At 43.3% G+C, this 14,379-nt stretch overlaps 1 protein-coding gene across 1 annotated transcript in view; it reads right to left on the bottom strand.

Annotated features, from left to right (window-relative positions):
* Positions 1–551: 551 nt before the first annotated feature.
* The window catches only part of LOC115466832 (gastrula zinc finger protein XlCGF26.1-like), a 230,390-nt gene continuing 216,562 nt past the window's right edge, over positions 552–14,379 (bottom strand). The window contains exons 3-4 of the mRNA XM_030198379.1: positions 6,286–6,393; positions 552–2,609 (exon numbers count right to left, since the gene is read on the bottom strand). Of these exons, the coding sequence (XP_030054239.1) occupies positions 997–2,609; positions 6,286–6,393 (1,721 nt within the window). The 3' untranslated portion in view covers positions 552–996. The remainder of the gene's footprint in view (positions 2,610–6,285; positions 6,394–14,379) is intronic.

Here is a 14,379-nt window from a genome sequence, read left to right as displayed (position 1 = left end):
TCCAGAAGTAGCCAGGTCAAATCCCACTGCTGCTCCTTGTGATCCTGGGCAAGTCACTTAACTCTCCATTGCCTCAGGTACCAACTTAGATTGTGAGCCCTCCAAGGACAAAGAAGTACCTGAAAAGGTGTGAGCAAAGTACTAATAATTATCATAAGATTCTAAGGGCTGCTTTTACCAAGCTGCAGCAAAAGGGGGCTGGCGTCAGCACCGAGGACCTTTTTACTACAGCAAGTAAAAGGGAAGTCTCTCTTTCCTGCAGGAAATGGCTGTGCGGCAAGTAAAGCACTTTCCTGCCGCGTGGCCATTTCAGGGGGGAGCCCTTACCACCACCTAATGGTGGTACTTCCTGTTTAGTGAGCAATAAGCCCGCGTTGGGCTTACCACCATTTAGTAAAAGGGACCTTAAGTGGGGAATAGGAATACATACACATAAAACATAATGTAGTAAAATTCAATGCTTCTGTCATCACCAAGGAAGATTTGGGAGAGATACTGGTGACAGAAATGGTATTCAAAGCTGACGAGTCAGAGAAACTGAATGAAATCTCTATAAACCTGTAGGATATAATGGCACAATTTGACAAATTAATGAGGACATGCTTCTGAAACATTTACCACATTCTGAACTGTGAAATGGTTTCTGTACTGCATGAGTCCTTTCATGAACTGTCTGTGCAGCCTTCCTTATGATAGATTTATCACATTCTTAATACTGAAATGGTTTCTCTCATTTAGGAGTCCTTTTTTGAACTTTCAGTTCAGATTTGTATCAAAAACATTTATCACAGTATGAACATTTAAATGGTTTCTCTCCTGTATGAATCTTTTCATGATCTTTCAGTTTAGACAATGTTTGGAAATTATCACATTCTGAACATTTAAATAGCTTCTCTCCTTTATGAGTCATTTTGTGCCTTTTCATCTAGGACATGCTCTTGAAACATCACATTCTGAACATTTAAATGGTTTATCTCTTGTATGAAACCTTTCATTCTATTTGAGCTCAAACATGCTTTTGAAATATTTAGATGGTTTCTCTTCTGTATGAATTCTTTCATGGACTTTCAGGTGGGCCTTCCTTCTGAAATATTTATCACATTCTGTACATTTAAATGGTTTCTCTCCTGTATGAATCATTTCATGCTGTTTCAGGTGATACCTGCATTTGAAACATTTATCACATTCTGAACATTTAAATGGTTTCTCTCCTGTATGGGTCAACTTGTGAAGTTTTACGAGTGGTTTCCTTGTGAAACATTTATCACATTCTGAACATTTAAATGGTTTCTGTCCTGTATGACTCCTTTCATGTGGTTTGAGGTCAGACCTGCTTTTGAAACTTTTATCACATTCTGAACATTTAAATGGTTTCTCTCCTGTATGACTCCTTTTATGTGATTTGAGGTCAGACGTGCTTTTGAAACATTTATCACATTCTGAACATTTAAATGGTTTCTCTCCTGTATGAATCCTTTCATGGCATTTCAGCTCAGGCCTGCTTTTGAAACATTTATCACATTCTGTACATTTAAATGGTTTATCTCTTGTATAAATCCTTTCATGCGATTTGAGCTCAAACATGCTTTTGAAACATTTATCACATTTACCACATTTAAATGGTTTCTCTTCTGTATGAATTCTTACATGGATTTTCAGATAGTCCTTGCTTCTAAAACATTTATCACATTCTGTACACTTAAATGATTTCTCTCCTGTATGAATCCTTAAATGCCTTTTCAGCTCTGGCCTACTTTTGAAACATTTATCACATTCTGTACATTTAAATGGTTTCTCTCCTGTATGAATCCTCTCATGCTCTTTCAGTGTATACATTCTTATGAACTTTTTGTCACATTCTGAACATTTAAATGGTTTCTCTCCTGTATGAATCCTTTCATGGTCTTTCAGGAGGTCTTTGCTTCTGAAATATTTATCACATTCTGTACATTTAAATGGCTTCTCTCCTGTATGAATCCTTTCGTGCTCTTTTAGCTTAGACATTCCTTTGAAAATTTTATCACATTCTGAACATTTAAATGGTTTCAATCCTGTATGAGAGCTTTCATGACCTGTCAGCTGAGATTTCCATCTAAAACATTTATCACATTCAGAACTGTTAAATAGTTTCTTTCCTGTGTGACTGAGACTATCACATTTACAATATTTAAATAGCTTGATTCCTGTGTGCGTTATTTCATGCAATTGCACATAGCGTTTGCTTTTGAAACATTTATCACAATGAAAACATTTAAATAGTTTATGTCCCACACGAACCATTTTAAGCAATTGTACATTCCTTTTCTCACCGACAGAATTTTCACATTCAGAACTTTTAAATGGTTTTTCACAGTATCCAGCTAGGTTAGTTTTGTTAGTACCTTCACAGTCATTAATAAGCCTGCTTATGTGGCTTCTCTTTTCTCTGTCTAATTTTTCTCCTGTGTGGGCTTCTGCTTTCACACTGCTGGGTAATATGCTACTGATACCTCCCTGACAGTCAGCCGAAGGATCGATGCAGTCTCTGGAGGGGTCTCGCTGTTTCCATTCCTCTTTCTGCTGTTTATTGCACTTTCTCACTCTTTCACTATTATTCCTAAATCCATCATCTGTTGAATAAAAAAAATAAGAGTATGATCCTTAATTTTACAGCTATGGAAAACAACATACTTAACAGAGGAGGCTGCGTTCCTACTCTGGGATAGATGTAGACCCAGGGAAGGAAAGGAGGGAGCTTTGTCAGGAGGGTGGTTCAAAAAAATAATTCTTTTTAAAGCAATGTGGGTGCCAGCCCAATACTCGGTAGCTCATGTCCTGTGAGAGCCAGCTGGTAAATGCAAAACCCTGGCCTCTTCCGAAATGCCACCCCCTGTACTTCCCCTAACCTGCCCACTTTTTTTGTGAGCAGTCAGAGGCAATATTCAGCGGTACTGCCTGCTTTACTGCCAATTAATTTGGGGGTTCAGGCAATCCCAGGGGATTTAAATGGACAGAAGCCTCTGCTGCCCATTTCAATTGCTTTCAAGATTGGGCTTTGGATGTTCACAAATACAAACTCACTGCAAACATAAATGTCTTGAATGACATATCCCCCAATATGTTTGTAAATGCCAATATTCTGACTATGCAATATTCTGCAAATATCCTCATAACTTGCATAAGGAGACATTTGGTCTTCCCTGATCATTTTTCTTCCATTAGTTCCTCCAGAACAGTTCAGATGAGGGGGCTGAAGAGCATTTTCTGTCATCAAAACACTGGGATAGTTCTGAACTGCTCTGAAGGAACTAACAAAAAGAAAAGAAACGAAACCTAAGATCACATGTCTCCTTCCTTGGTGTTCCTCCAGAGCTGTTCAGATGAGTGGTAAATACCATAACAGTGACCTTCACAAGGGTGGGACAGTAAAATCCATGGACTACACTCTCTATCCAAAGACTGCATCCTGTCTTGCCTGCAAATCCAAACTATAATGCCTTAAAAAAACAAAAGAATGCCCAGGACACCTTACAAATTTCTAGAGGTGCCACCAGACCACTCCCTGCTCAGCAAGGAGCTTTTCCCCTCGTATGATGCATGTTTAGCACTTCTGACACCGGGCAACCTCTAGGGCAGTTGTTCCCAAACTGTGGGCCATTTGCAAAATCCTCATTTGGGTTAAGAAGCAGTTAGCACAGTATTGGCATTCTCCTCTTTCCCGCTGCCAGGCAGCTGCCTCTCAGGGTTGGCGGCAGCAGTGGTGAAAGTAGCAGCAACCCACAGGGGTCCCTCTCCCTGCACTCAAGGCTGATAGTTCTGCTGGTCCTTCCCACAACTATCAGCTTCACATGTAAGATGAGAGACCCAGAGGCAAACAGGATGAGTGTTGAGGGGGATTGAGAGAAAAAGGCATTAGTGAGAAGCAGAAACAAAGAGGAAGGGCTGCAGAACAGGGGGACAGATATCGAGAGTAAGAAGAGGGTGGATGGCAAAGGAGACACAGAAAGTAAGAGAGACACAGAGGCCCTCATGATCAAAAGCAATCTCCGGCGCTAGAGGCTGTTAACGCCATACTAGCGTCGGAGTTTGCAGCCGACCCATGATCAGAGCCCTCGAGCGCCTGAAACAACGCACTTGAGGGCTCTTATCGAGGGCTCTTAGCGCAAGTAGCTTGCACATGCATGCTAAACAGGGCTCTTAGTGCAATCAGCTTGCAAATGCATGCTAATCAGCGCTTAACGCATTCATCCCCAATGATCAGCGTCCAGCGCGCCAAAGATTGGGTCATGTTCAGGGAGGGCTCCCTTACATGGTCTGTAGCCCCGCCTAGCGCATCCCAGGATGCAATGGGCGGGGCTGGGCGCCGCCATTTTGAAGCGGCGTCGACTGGAAGAGGAGGGAGGCAGGCATGCTGCGACCCTCCTCCAACGAAACGTAGGGGGTTGTCACCACGGACCACCAGGGATTCAAAGGAGAATGCTGGGGGGGGGGGGGAAGGAATTGGGGCGGGCTGGAGGTCCACCGGACCTCCAGCACCCATCCCCCCCGTTGAAGGGTGGCAGGGTGGGAGAGGGTTTGGTTTGGCCGGCCACGACGGTTTGGGGGGGGGGGCTGGAGACCCTCCGGATCTCCAGCCCTCCTTGAACATGGAAGGGGTGGAATTGTCAGGGGGACTGGAGGTCCACCAGACCTCCCCCCCCCCCAATCGCTGGGTGGGAGAGCGTTTGGCCGGCGACGGCCACGACATTTTCTGCGGGTTTGGGGGGGGGGGGGCTGGAGACCCACCGGACCTCCAGCCCGTTATTCGGGCCTCCAGCCCTTGTTATTCAGGCCTCGGCAGGTTGTTTGAACTTTTGACAGCCCAGATCTGTCAAACAAGTGCGGGAGGATTGTACTGAGCGCATGCTCAGGCGCAATTCTCCCGCACTTCAACATGATAATCAAAGATAATAGCACTGCTTAGATTTGCATGCATTATCTTTGATCATCGATGCAGAAAAGTCCTGCGCTGTCCCGGCGCTTTTAGGGCGCTGTTTGGAACAGCGCAGGGCTTTTGATCATCTGGGCCAGAGAGAGAGAGAGTGAAGAGGATCCATGGCAGTGGGGGAGGAGGAAGAGGAAATCCCAGTAGGGCAGTCCACAAATCTACATTTGCCTAGGGCCCTGTTCCCGTCTCTGCAGGCCCTGGCCCCGTCCTGTGGGCTCTGTTCTCATCTGCAGAAGCCTCGAACACTTATGATTTTATATTTAAATGTTTTCATTAAAGTATATAAAGGAACAATATCCTGTGCAACTGTGGTTTATAAATCACAAATAGAAAACAATAATAACAACGAGCAACTATAATAACCCCACCACCACCACCTTCTACCCTTCCAACCCCAACAATAGCTGACGTCTGCTACCCCAAGGAATCCTAATTCACCCTGTTAAAATGTTCAGGAGTACAAAATACAACCCATTCTGTCTGCCTAGAGGGGAGAAATATGCCCTATGAAGCACTGTTATGATTTTTTAATCTGTGGATGATTAAGAAGTCATCAACAATTTCAAGTTCTCCTGTCTCCCACAGTCCTTCCTGCAATAGAAGATGTCTTCTTAGAAGATGTGCTGGTAGCAGGATACACAGGATCCCGCATGCAAATTTTGCTAGCTGTGGCCGCATGTTTGCTTGTTTTTCCAAAAAATAAAAATATTGTTGTCTGCATCAAACATAAATAACAGTCCAGTTCATTAGAAGGCTTCAAAGCAGAAAGTGACACGGGGACAAACTTTGTCTCTGTCCTCACGGGCTCTCTCCCCCTCCCCATCCCCGCCCCGTCCCCATCCCCACAGTTACTGCGGGTCCCTGTCCCTGTGTCATTCATTCTCTACTGCCAATATTGTCTAACAAACAGCTTTTCTATTTTTATTAACATCTGAGCCTTGTGTCCGATCCTCTTAGTGTTTATGTTTTAGGACTGCGATGGGAAGTCTTGATCTAATTCCCAGAGTACTAATTTACCATTATTTCTTTATTTTTGCTTCTCACTTGTTGCCATTCCTCTCCTGGGGTTTGGCAAAACGTGATTTTTCCCCTGGTCAGATTTTCAGGAAATCCACAATGAATATTCATGAGAGAGATTTGCATGCACTGCCTCCACTGCATGCAAATCTCTCCAATGAATATTCATTGTGCATATCCTGAAAACCTGACTGGCTGGGGAACCTCCAGGACCAGGCTTGGGAACACTGGCACAGAGTGTTTATCTGGACTCCATAAGGCAGTTTTATAAAGATGAATAACAAACAAAATAAAAAACTTGCCTGTTACAGGAGAGTGAACCAGTTCAGATGTCTCAGGATGAACCATGAAGGGGAGATCTTCCTCTTGTTTAATGTTCAGTGAGAACACAGATGTTACAATTGGGAAGCCTGTGATGAGAAAATTAAGGGGTATTCAGCGAGCCCTGATAAAATCTGTTTTCTAATATAAGATTAAGTTTCCACATCTTTGATGTTGATGATCCATCTCCTGTGATCTGAAAATGCAAAGCCCTTTAACTCCAAAACATTCACTTACTTGTTCTGGGGTCCTTCATGTTTTCGTTTCCCTCCAGTTCAGTGTTGCACAAAATATTTCTAGGCGGTTCAAAAAAACTGAGTCACAACATTTTTGTATTCCTTACACTATCTGCTTTATTTTAATTAATGTTGCTGGTTTTTAAAATACTAAATGGGATGGCCCCAGCAATGTTATGACTTTATATACTCCTTGAAGAGATTTGCATTCTTTGGATGACGTTCAATTTCAACTTCCACCATGAAATGACATGTGTTCACGTGATACAAGAAAGAGAACGATTCCAGGACAGGGTCCAGTTAGACTGAACTTGTCACCAACCCAATTACGACGTCAACCTTTTTATAAGATCTTTGGAAATGCACTGGTGACTCAACATGCTTCGATTGAACACGGACCCATTTACAACGAACAGCTTAGCTTGTAGACCTCAACTTATTGTTCAGCCTCTTCAGGTCTTATTGAGTTAAATTGGCAATTAACAAACAATAAACCGTCAGCTCTTCCCGTTCATGTGCAGAATATACTAAATCACTGCACAAAGAAATGTCTTCTAAAAGTAAACAAAAAAATGGACAATCAAAGAAAAACTAAATGCACTGGATATGCTAAGGACGGGCCTTACTCAGGCAAATGTGTCTTGTAAGCTTGGTGTTAGAGAAGCAACTCTTCATGGCTGGATCAAGAAAGAGTCCAAGCTAATGGAATCCATCTTGGATTTCGACAAGAGTGAGGGTTTGCAAAGGAAGAGAGATTAAAACTCAGCACAATGATTTGGATAAGGCTGTGTTCACACAGGAAAGGGCAGAAGGAATGCCAATTTCTAAGGCCATTATCCTGCTTATAATCGAAATAGAAAAACGCCTATATTGCGACCCAAATCGGGAGATGGGCGTCTTTCTCCCGTGGGTGCCCAAATCGGTATAATCGAAAGCCGATTTTGGGCATTTCCAACTGCAATCCGTCGCGGGAACCAATAAAATTTACGGGGGCGTGTCGGAGGCGGGACTGGGGAGTGGTTATCAGCTGAGGAGAGATGGGTGTCTTTAGCTGATGATCGAAAAAAAAAAAAAAAAAAGGCGTTTTTACCGCAATTTTGGGTCACTTTTTTTGGACCCTTTTTTTTCACAAAGTCCCAAAAAAGTGCCCCAACTACCCAGATGACCACTGGAGGGAATCGGAGATGACCACTGGAGGGAATCGGGGATGACCTCCCCGGACTCCCCCAGTGGTCACTAACCCCCTCCCACCAAACCCCCCCCCACTTTAAACACTTTTTTCCCAGCCTGTATGCCAGCCTCAAAGGCCGTACCCACCTCCATGACAGCAGAGTGTGTTCTATCCTGTGACAGCCTTTCCCTGGTTCTGATGTGGCTCTCGGGTGAGTTTGACACCTTTTCTGTTATGCGCACTGCAGAATCACATCAGCAATGCATTGTGGTTGGTGTAGGGTATTGGGCTCCGTAATTCCACTAGCTTGTGGCAAATGCTCACGATGTTGGTAGTTGGTAGGCTGTACTCCCATGGTGCTTTTCCCCCTGCTAACTGGGTCAGAGTGTGTCCAGTTTTGTTTCCAGTAGTCCATGAGGTAGTGGCCATTTTTGTAAGCCAGTTTTAGATCCCTTTCATGTGTTACCCACGTTAGAGAACTTAGTTCTTACCTTGAATGTGGCTGAAAGAGGGCATTGTACAGCATTCTGCCAGCTCTGGCCTACTGCTAATCTCAGTACCAGGGAGACTCGTTGCCAGTGAGGCACAACCTCTGATCTGCAATTAACTGTGAGTAAACGTGCTTATTCCAATAAAGGACATTTTTGGAGAGATTAGTCTTCAGGTGTAAACTGGTGTGCCAATGTTATACAGCAGCAACAAGTCCTAGAGGCCTGCATGTATGCAGGTCCCTGGAGCACTTTTAGTGGGTACCGCAGTGCACTTCAGCCAGGTGGACCCAGGCCCATCCCTCCCCCTACTTGTAACACTTGTGCTGGTAAATGGGAGGCCTCCAAAACCCACTGTACCCACATTTAGGTGCCCCCTTCACCCCTAAGAGCTATGGTAGTGTTGTACATTTGTGGGTAGTGGGTTTTGGGGGAGGGGGTTTGGGTGCTCAGCACCCGTGGTAAGGGAGCTATGCATGTGGGAGCTTTTTCTGAAGTCCACCGCACTGACCTAGGGTGCCCAGTTGGTGTCCTGGCATATCAGGGGGGCCAGTGTACTACGAATCCTGGCCCCTCCCATGACCAAATGGCTCGGATTAGGACGTTTTTGAGCTGGGCGTTTTTAGTTTCCATTATCGCTAAAAGAAAAACAAACGCCCAGCTCAAAAACGTCCATTTTTTCGAAAATACGGTTCGGCCCGACCCTTCACGGACCTGTTCTCGGAGATAAACGCCCATGGAGATAGGCGTTTACGTTCGATTATGCCCCTCCACACGTCATAAGGCAGAGTCTCTGAAACAAAACCTTGACAGTGAGCAAGGAATTTCAAGGTATTTGAAAGTAAGCAATATAGATGGTTATGGTGTTTTTAAGTTGCCATATCAGGTGAAATTCATCTAGCTTACACAGCTCCTGCTAATGACTGTGCAGATAAACTACGCACCTTAATAAATGAAAATGGATATTCTCCAGAGCTAATCTATAATGCAGATGAAACGGGGTTCTGTTACCAAAAGCTCTCAGACAAAACACTTGCCTGCAAAACTGATGGTTTCAAGGAGATTAAGGATCATGTAACACTGCTTTTTTGTATGAACAAAATGGATTCACACAAACTGAAACTACTCTGCATTGGGAAGTCAAAATCCCTGCACTGCTTTCACCATAAAAATATAAACACACAAACATTCAAAAACAACAGCAAAAACGCTTGGATGACATCGGACATATTTCAAGAATGGTATCATAAGCATTTTGTGCCATCTGTTTGGGCTCATACGAGGCAGCTTAAACTTGAGCCAAAGACAGTCCTCCTTCTCGACAACTGTCCTGCGTGTTCTCCAGTGGAAACACTAACCAGCAAAAATGGAAAAAATCAAGGTAAGCTGTCTTCCCAAGAACCACCACCTCCAAAATACAACCGCTGGACCAGGGAATCATTTCTACTTTTCAGATGAATTAAATAGAATATTTGCAAAGGTTACTAAAGGCAATCTGATTACTGAGTTAGCTTCAAAGGGTTTGCTTGAAGCAGTTTCCTTAGAATCCAAGCTATATAGAGAGGAAAGGTACCAATTAACTTTCTTTTTGAGACGTTCTGAGAGAAGAGGACATTTCACTGGGTAAGTGACGTGATTTTGCTCTGTGCTTAGTAACAAAGATTGGGTTTATAAGAGGAATTGTATGTTATTGATAAACACAGAATTAAAAAGCAAAAAAAAAAAAAAAAAGAAGCAAACTTTATTAACTAGTCTCCACCCTTTAACCCATAGTTTTAAAACTTGAATTTTCTGCCACAGCATTAACAGACAGACTCTAGAAGGCACAGCAGGGCCTAGTTCAGTCTTTATTCCCAACCCCTACCCAGCTACCACCCACCCCTAGCTCAACATTTATAGTCAATTATTCTAATTAGGACAAGAGGAGGGGAGGGAATAAGACTTGACATACCGCCTTTCTGTGGTTTTCGCAACTACATTCAAAGTGGTGTACATAGTATATACAGGTACTTATTTGTACCTGGGGCAATGGAGGGTTAAGTGTCTTGCCCAGAGTCACAAGGAGCTGCAATGGGAATCAAACCCAGTTCCCCAGGATCTAAGTATGTTGCACTAAGAGATTATATTAGAGTACTGATAGAATTGAAAAATGAACTTGCAGAACTACTGTTAGTAATATATAATTTATCTTTAAACTCAAGCATAGTACCGGAAGATTGGAAGGTGGCCAATGTAATGAAATTTAAAAAAATTGTTTCAGAGGAGATCCGGAAAATTATACACCAGTGAGCCTGACATCAGTGAAGGACAAAATGATAGAGATTATTATAAAGAACATAATTACAGAGCATATTCAAAAGCATGGATTAATGAAACAAAGCCAACATGGATTTAGTGAAGGGAAATCTTGCCTCACCAATCTATTACATTTCTTTGAAGGGGTGAGCAAACATGTGGATAAAGTTGAGCCGGTCGATATTGTGTATCTGGATTTTCAAAAGGTATTTGACAAAGTACCTCATGAAAGACTCCAGAGGAAATTGGAAAGTCATGGGATAGGAGGTAGTGTTCTATTTTGGATAAAAAGACTGGTTAAAATATAGAAAACAGAGAGTAGGATTAAATGGTCAGTATTCTCAGAGGAGAAGGGAAGAGAGTGGGGTTACCAAGGGGTCTGTGCTGGGACCGCTGCTTTTTAACATATTTATAAATTATCTAGAGATGGGAGTAACTAGTGAGGTAATTAGATTTGCTGATGACACAAAGAGGGGCATAATCGAAAGGGACGCCCAAGTTTTTCTGAGGACGTCCTCGCAGGACGTCCCCGTGAAGGGGCGGGGAAACCTGTATTATCGAAACAAGATGGACGTCCATCTTTCGCTTCGATAATATGGTCGGGGATGCTCATTTCTTAAAATTTAGGTCGTGCTTAGAGATGGTTGTCCTTAGACTTGGTTGTTTCTAATTTTCAGTGATAATGAAAATCGAGGACGTCCATCTCAGAAATGACCAAATCCATGCCATTTGGTCATGGGAGAAGCCAGCATTCGTAGTGCACTGGTCCCCCTCACATGCCAGGTCACCAACCGGGCACCCTAGGGGGCACTGCAGTGAACTTCAGAAATTGCTCCCAGGTGCATAGCCCCCTTACCTTGTGTGCTGAGCCCGCCAAGCCCCCCCCCCCCACAAAACCCACTACCCACAGCTGTACACCACTACCATAGCCCTTATGGGTGAAGGGGGCACCTAGATGTGGGTACAGTGGGTTTCTGGTGGGTTTTGGAGGGCTCACATTTACCACCACAAGTGTAACAGGTGGGGGGGGGGATGGGCCTGGGTCCGCCTGTCTGAAGTGCACTGAACCCACTAAAACTGCTCCAGGGTCCTGCATACTGCTGCGATGGACCAGAGTATGACATTTGAGGCTGGCAAAAAATATTTTTAAAGATTTTTTTGAGGGTGAGAGGGGATTAGTGTCCACTGGGGGAGTAAAGGAAGGTCATCTCTGATTCCCTCCGGTGGTCATCTGGTCAGTTCGGGCACCTTTTCGTGTCTTGGTCATAACAAAAAAAAGAACCAAGTAAAGTCGTCAGGGACGCCCTTCTTTTTTCGATTATTGGTCGAGGACGCCCATGTGTTAGGCACGCCCAAGTCCCACCTTTGCTACGCCTCCGACATGCCCTCGGGAACTTTGGTCATCCCCGTGACGGAAAGCAGTTGGGGACGCCCAAAATCGGCTTTCAATTATGCCGATTTGGGCAACCCTGGGAGGATGCCCATCTTGCGATTTGTGTCGAAAGATGGGCATCCTTCTCTTTTGAAAATAAGCCTGAAAGTTATTCAAAGTCGTTAAATCGCAGGAGGATTGTGGAAAATTACAAGAGGACCTTACGAGATTGGGAGACTGGGCGTCCAAATGGCATATGACATTTAATGTGAGCAAGTGCAAAGTGATGTATGTGGGAAAGAGGACCCCGCATTATAGTTTCGTAATGCAAGGTTCCACATTAGGGAGTCAGTGACCAAGAAAGGGATCTAGGTGTCATTGTTGATATGTTGAAACCTTTTGTTCAGTGTGCAGCGATGGCAGCTAAGAAAGAATATTAAGCATTATTAGGAAAAAGGAATGGAAAACAAAAATGACCATGTTATAATGCTTTTGTATCGCTCCATAGTGCGATACAATTCTGGTCACCACATCTCAAAAAAGATATAGTGGAATTAGAAAAGGTACAGATAAAGGCTACGAAAATGACAAAGGGGATGGGATGACTTCCCTATGAAGAAAGGCTAAGGTGACTTGGGCTCTTCAGGTTGGAGAAAAGATGGCTAAGGGTAGATATGATAGAGGTCTATAAAATAATGAGTGGAATGGAACAGGTAGACATGAATCGTTTGTTTACGCTTTCCACAAATACTAGGACTATGGGCATGCAATGAAGCTACAAAGTAGTAAATTTAAACAAATCGGAGAAAATATTTCTTCACTCAAAATGTAATTAAACTCTGGAATTCCTCCTTGTTCAGGAACCAGTTCAGGTCTGAAAACACAGCTGAAATCACTTCAGAACGTCCTTCAAATTAGATTTTTTTTCCCATAAGGTCAGTTTGTATAGATTTTCTTTAAAGGGGAAAGGGAATGGGGCTTGATATACTGCCTTCCTGTGGTTTTTGTAACTACATTCAAAGAGGTTTACATAGTATATGCAGGTACTTATTTATACCTGGGGCAATGCATCTGAACCTTGCAGGTGTTTTTGTAACTAAAGTTCTAGCTTCTCCTGAAGCAATAGTATAACCAATAAAGATTAATATTAAGATATATCCCAAACTATTGATGAGATGGATTTGAGTGTATGTGTAAAGAGAGAAACTTATTTATATTTAGGTAATGACTAAATATACCAAGGCATTTTCTTAAGGTATAATCACACTTGAAACTCAACTAGTTATTTTCAAAACTGAGTAAGAAATCATCTCCCCACCCCCTTTTACAAAAACGTGATAGCAGGGCTGTGTCGGAATTACCACACCGGCAGTTGCTAGCTCAGCTTCGTATAAGTGGGCCCATATATGCGATGATCTGAATTTTCCACTCAGAATGAGGAAATGATATATAATTCAAACATATTAACTCAAATGATATGGCCATTCCTTAAACACTTCTTCACAAAAGGGTAGTAAATTCATGGAATGGCCTCCTGGTGGAGATGAACACTGTATCTGAATTCCAGAAAGCTTGGGACAAGTACATAGGATCTGTAAGGGATGGAAAGGGAGAGCAGATGGCATGGATGGGCAGGCAGACTGGGTTTGCAGGTGATCTTTTGATACCAGGGGCGGACTGAGAGTGTTCTGCCCCCCCCCCCCCCCACTCATGCACACACACTGCTGCCGCCCCCCAACAGATGCTACCACTGCACCCCCCCACACACACACATGATACTGCCACCCCCGCACCCCTTACATTGAAGGGGTGGTCTAGTAGCTTGTTTGGGGCAGAGACAAACAAAGAAGGTAAAGGAAGCTATTAGAGCCAAAAAACAATTCTTCAGAAAATGGAGAAGGGAACAGACTGAAGACAATAAGATAAAGCATAAGGAATGTCAAGCCAAATGCAAAAAGGAGATAAGGAGGGCTAAGAAGGACTTTGAAAAAAAGTTTGCGTTAGAAGCAAAAACACATAGCAAAATGTTTTTTAGGTACATTAAAAGCAGAAAGCCAGCTAAAGAATCGGTAGGGCCGCTGGATGACTGTGGTGTTAAAGGGGCGATCAGGGAAGACAAAGCTGTAGCGGAGAAATTAAATGAATTCTTTGCTTTGGTCTTCACCGAGGAGGATTTGGAAGGGATACCGGTGCTGGAAAAGGTATTTGAAGCGGACGATTCAGAAAGACTAAATGATTTCTCTGTAAACCTGGAGGATGTAATGGGGCAGTTCTGCAAACTGAAAAGTAGTAAATCACCGGGACCGGATGGTATTCATCCCAGAGTATTAATAGAGCTGAAAAATGAACTTGCGGAGCTACTGGTAGTAATATGCAATTTATCCCTAAAATCAGGTGTGGTACCGGAAGATTGGAGGGTGGCCAATGTAATGCCAATTTTTAAAAAGGGTTCCAGAGGAGATCCGGGAAATTAAAGATTGGTGAGTCTGACGTTGGTGCTGGGAAAAATGGTG

The sequence above is a fragment of the Microcaecilia unicolor genome, chromosome 3 (genome assembly GCF_901765095.1).
Source record: "Microcaecilia unicolor chromosome 3, aMicUni1.1, whole genome shotgun sequence".
NCBI lineage: Eukaryota > Metazoa > Chordata > Amphibia > Gymnophiona > Siphonopidae > Microcaecilia > Microcaecilia unicolor.
This window is presented reverse-complemented; position numbering and strand designations above follow the sequence as displayed.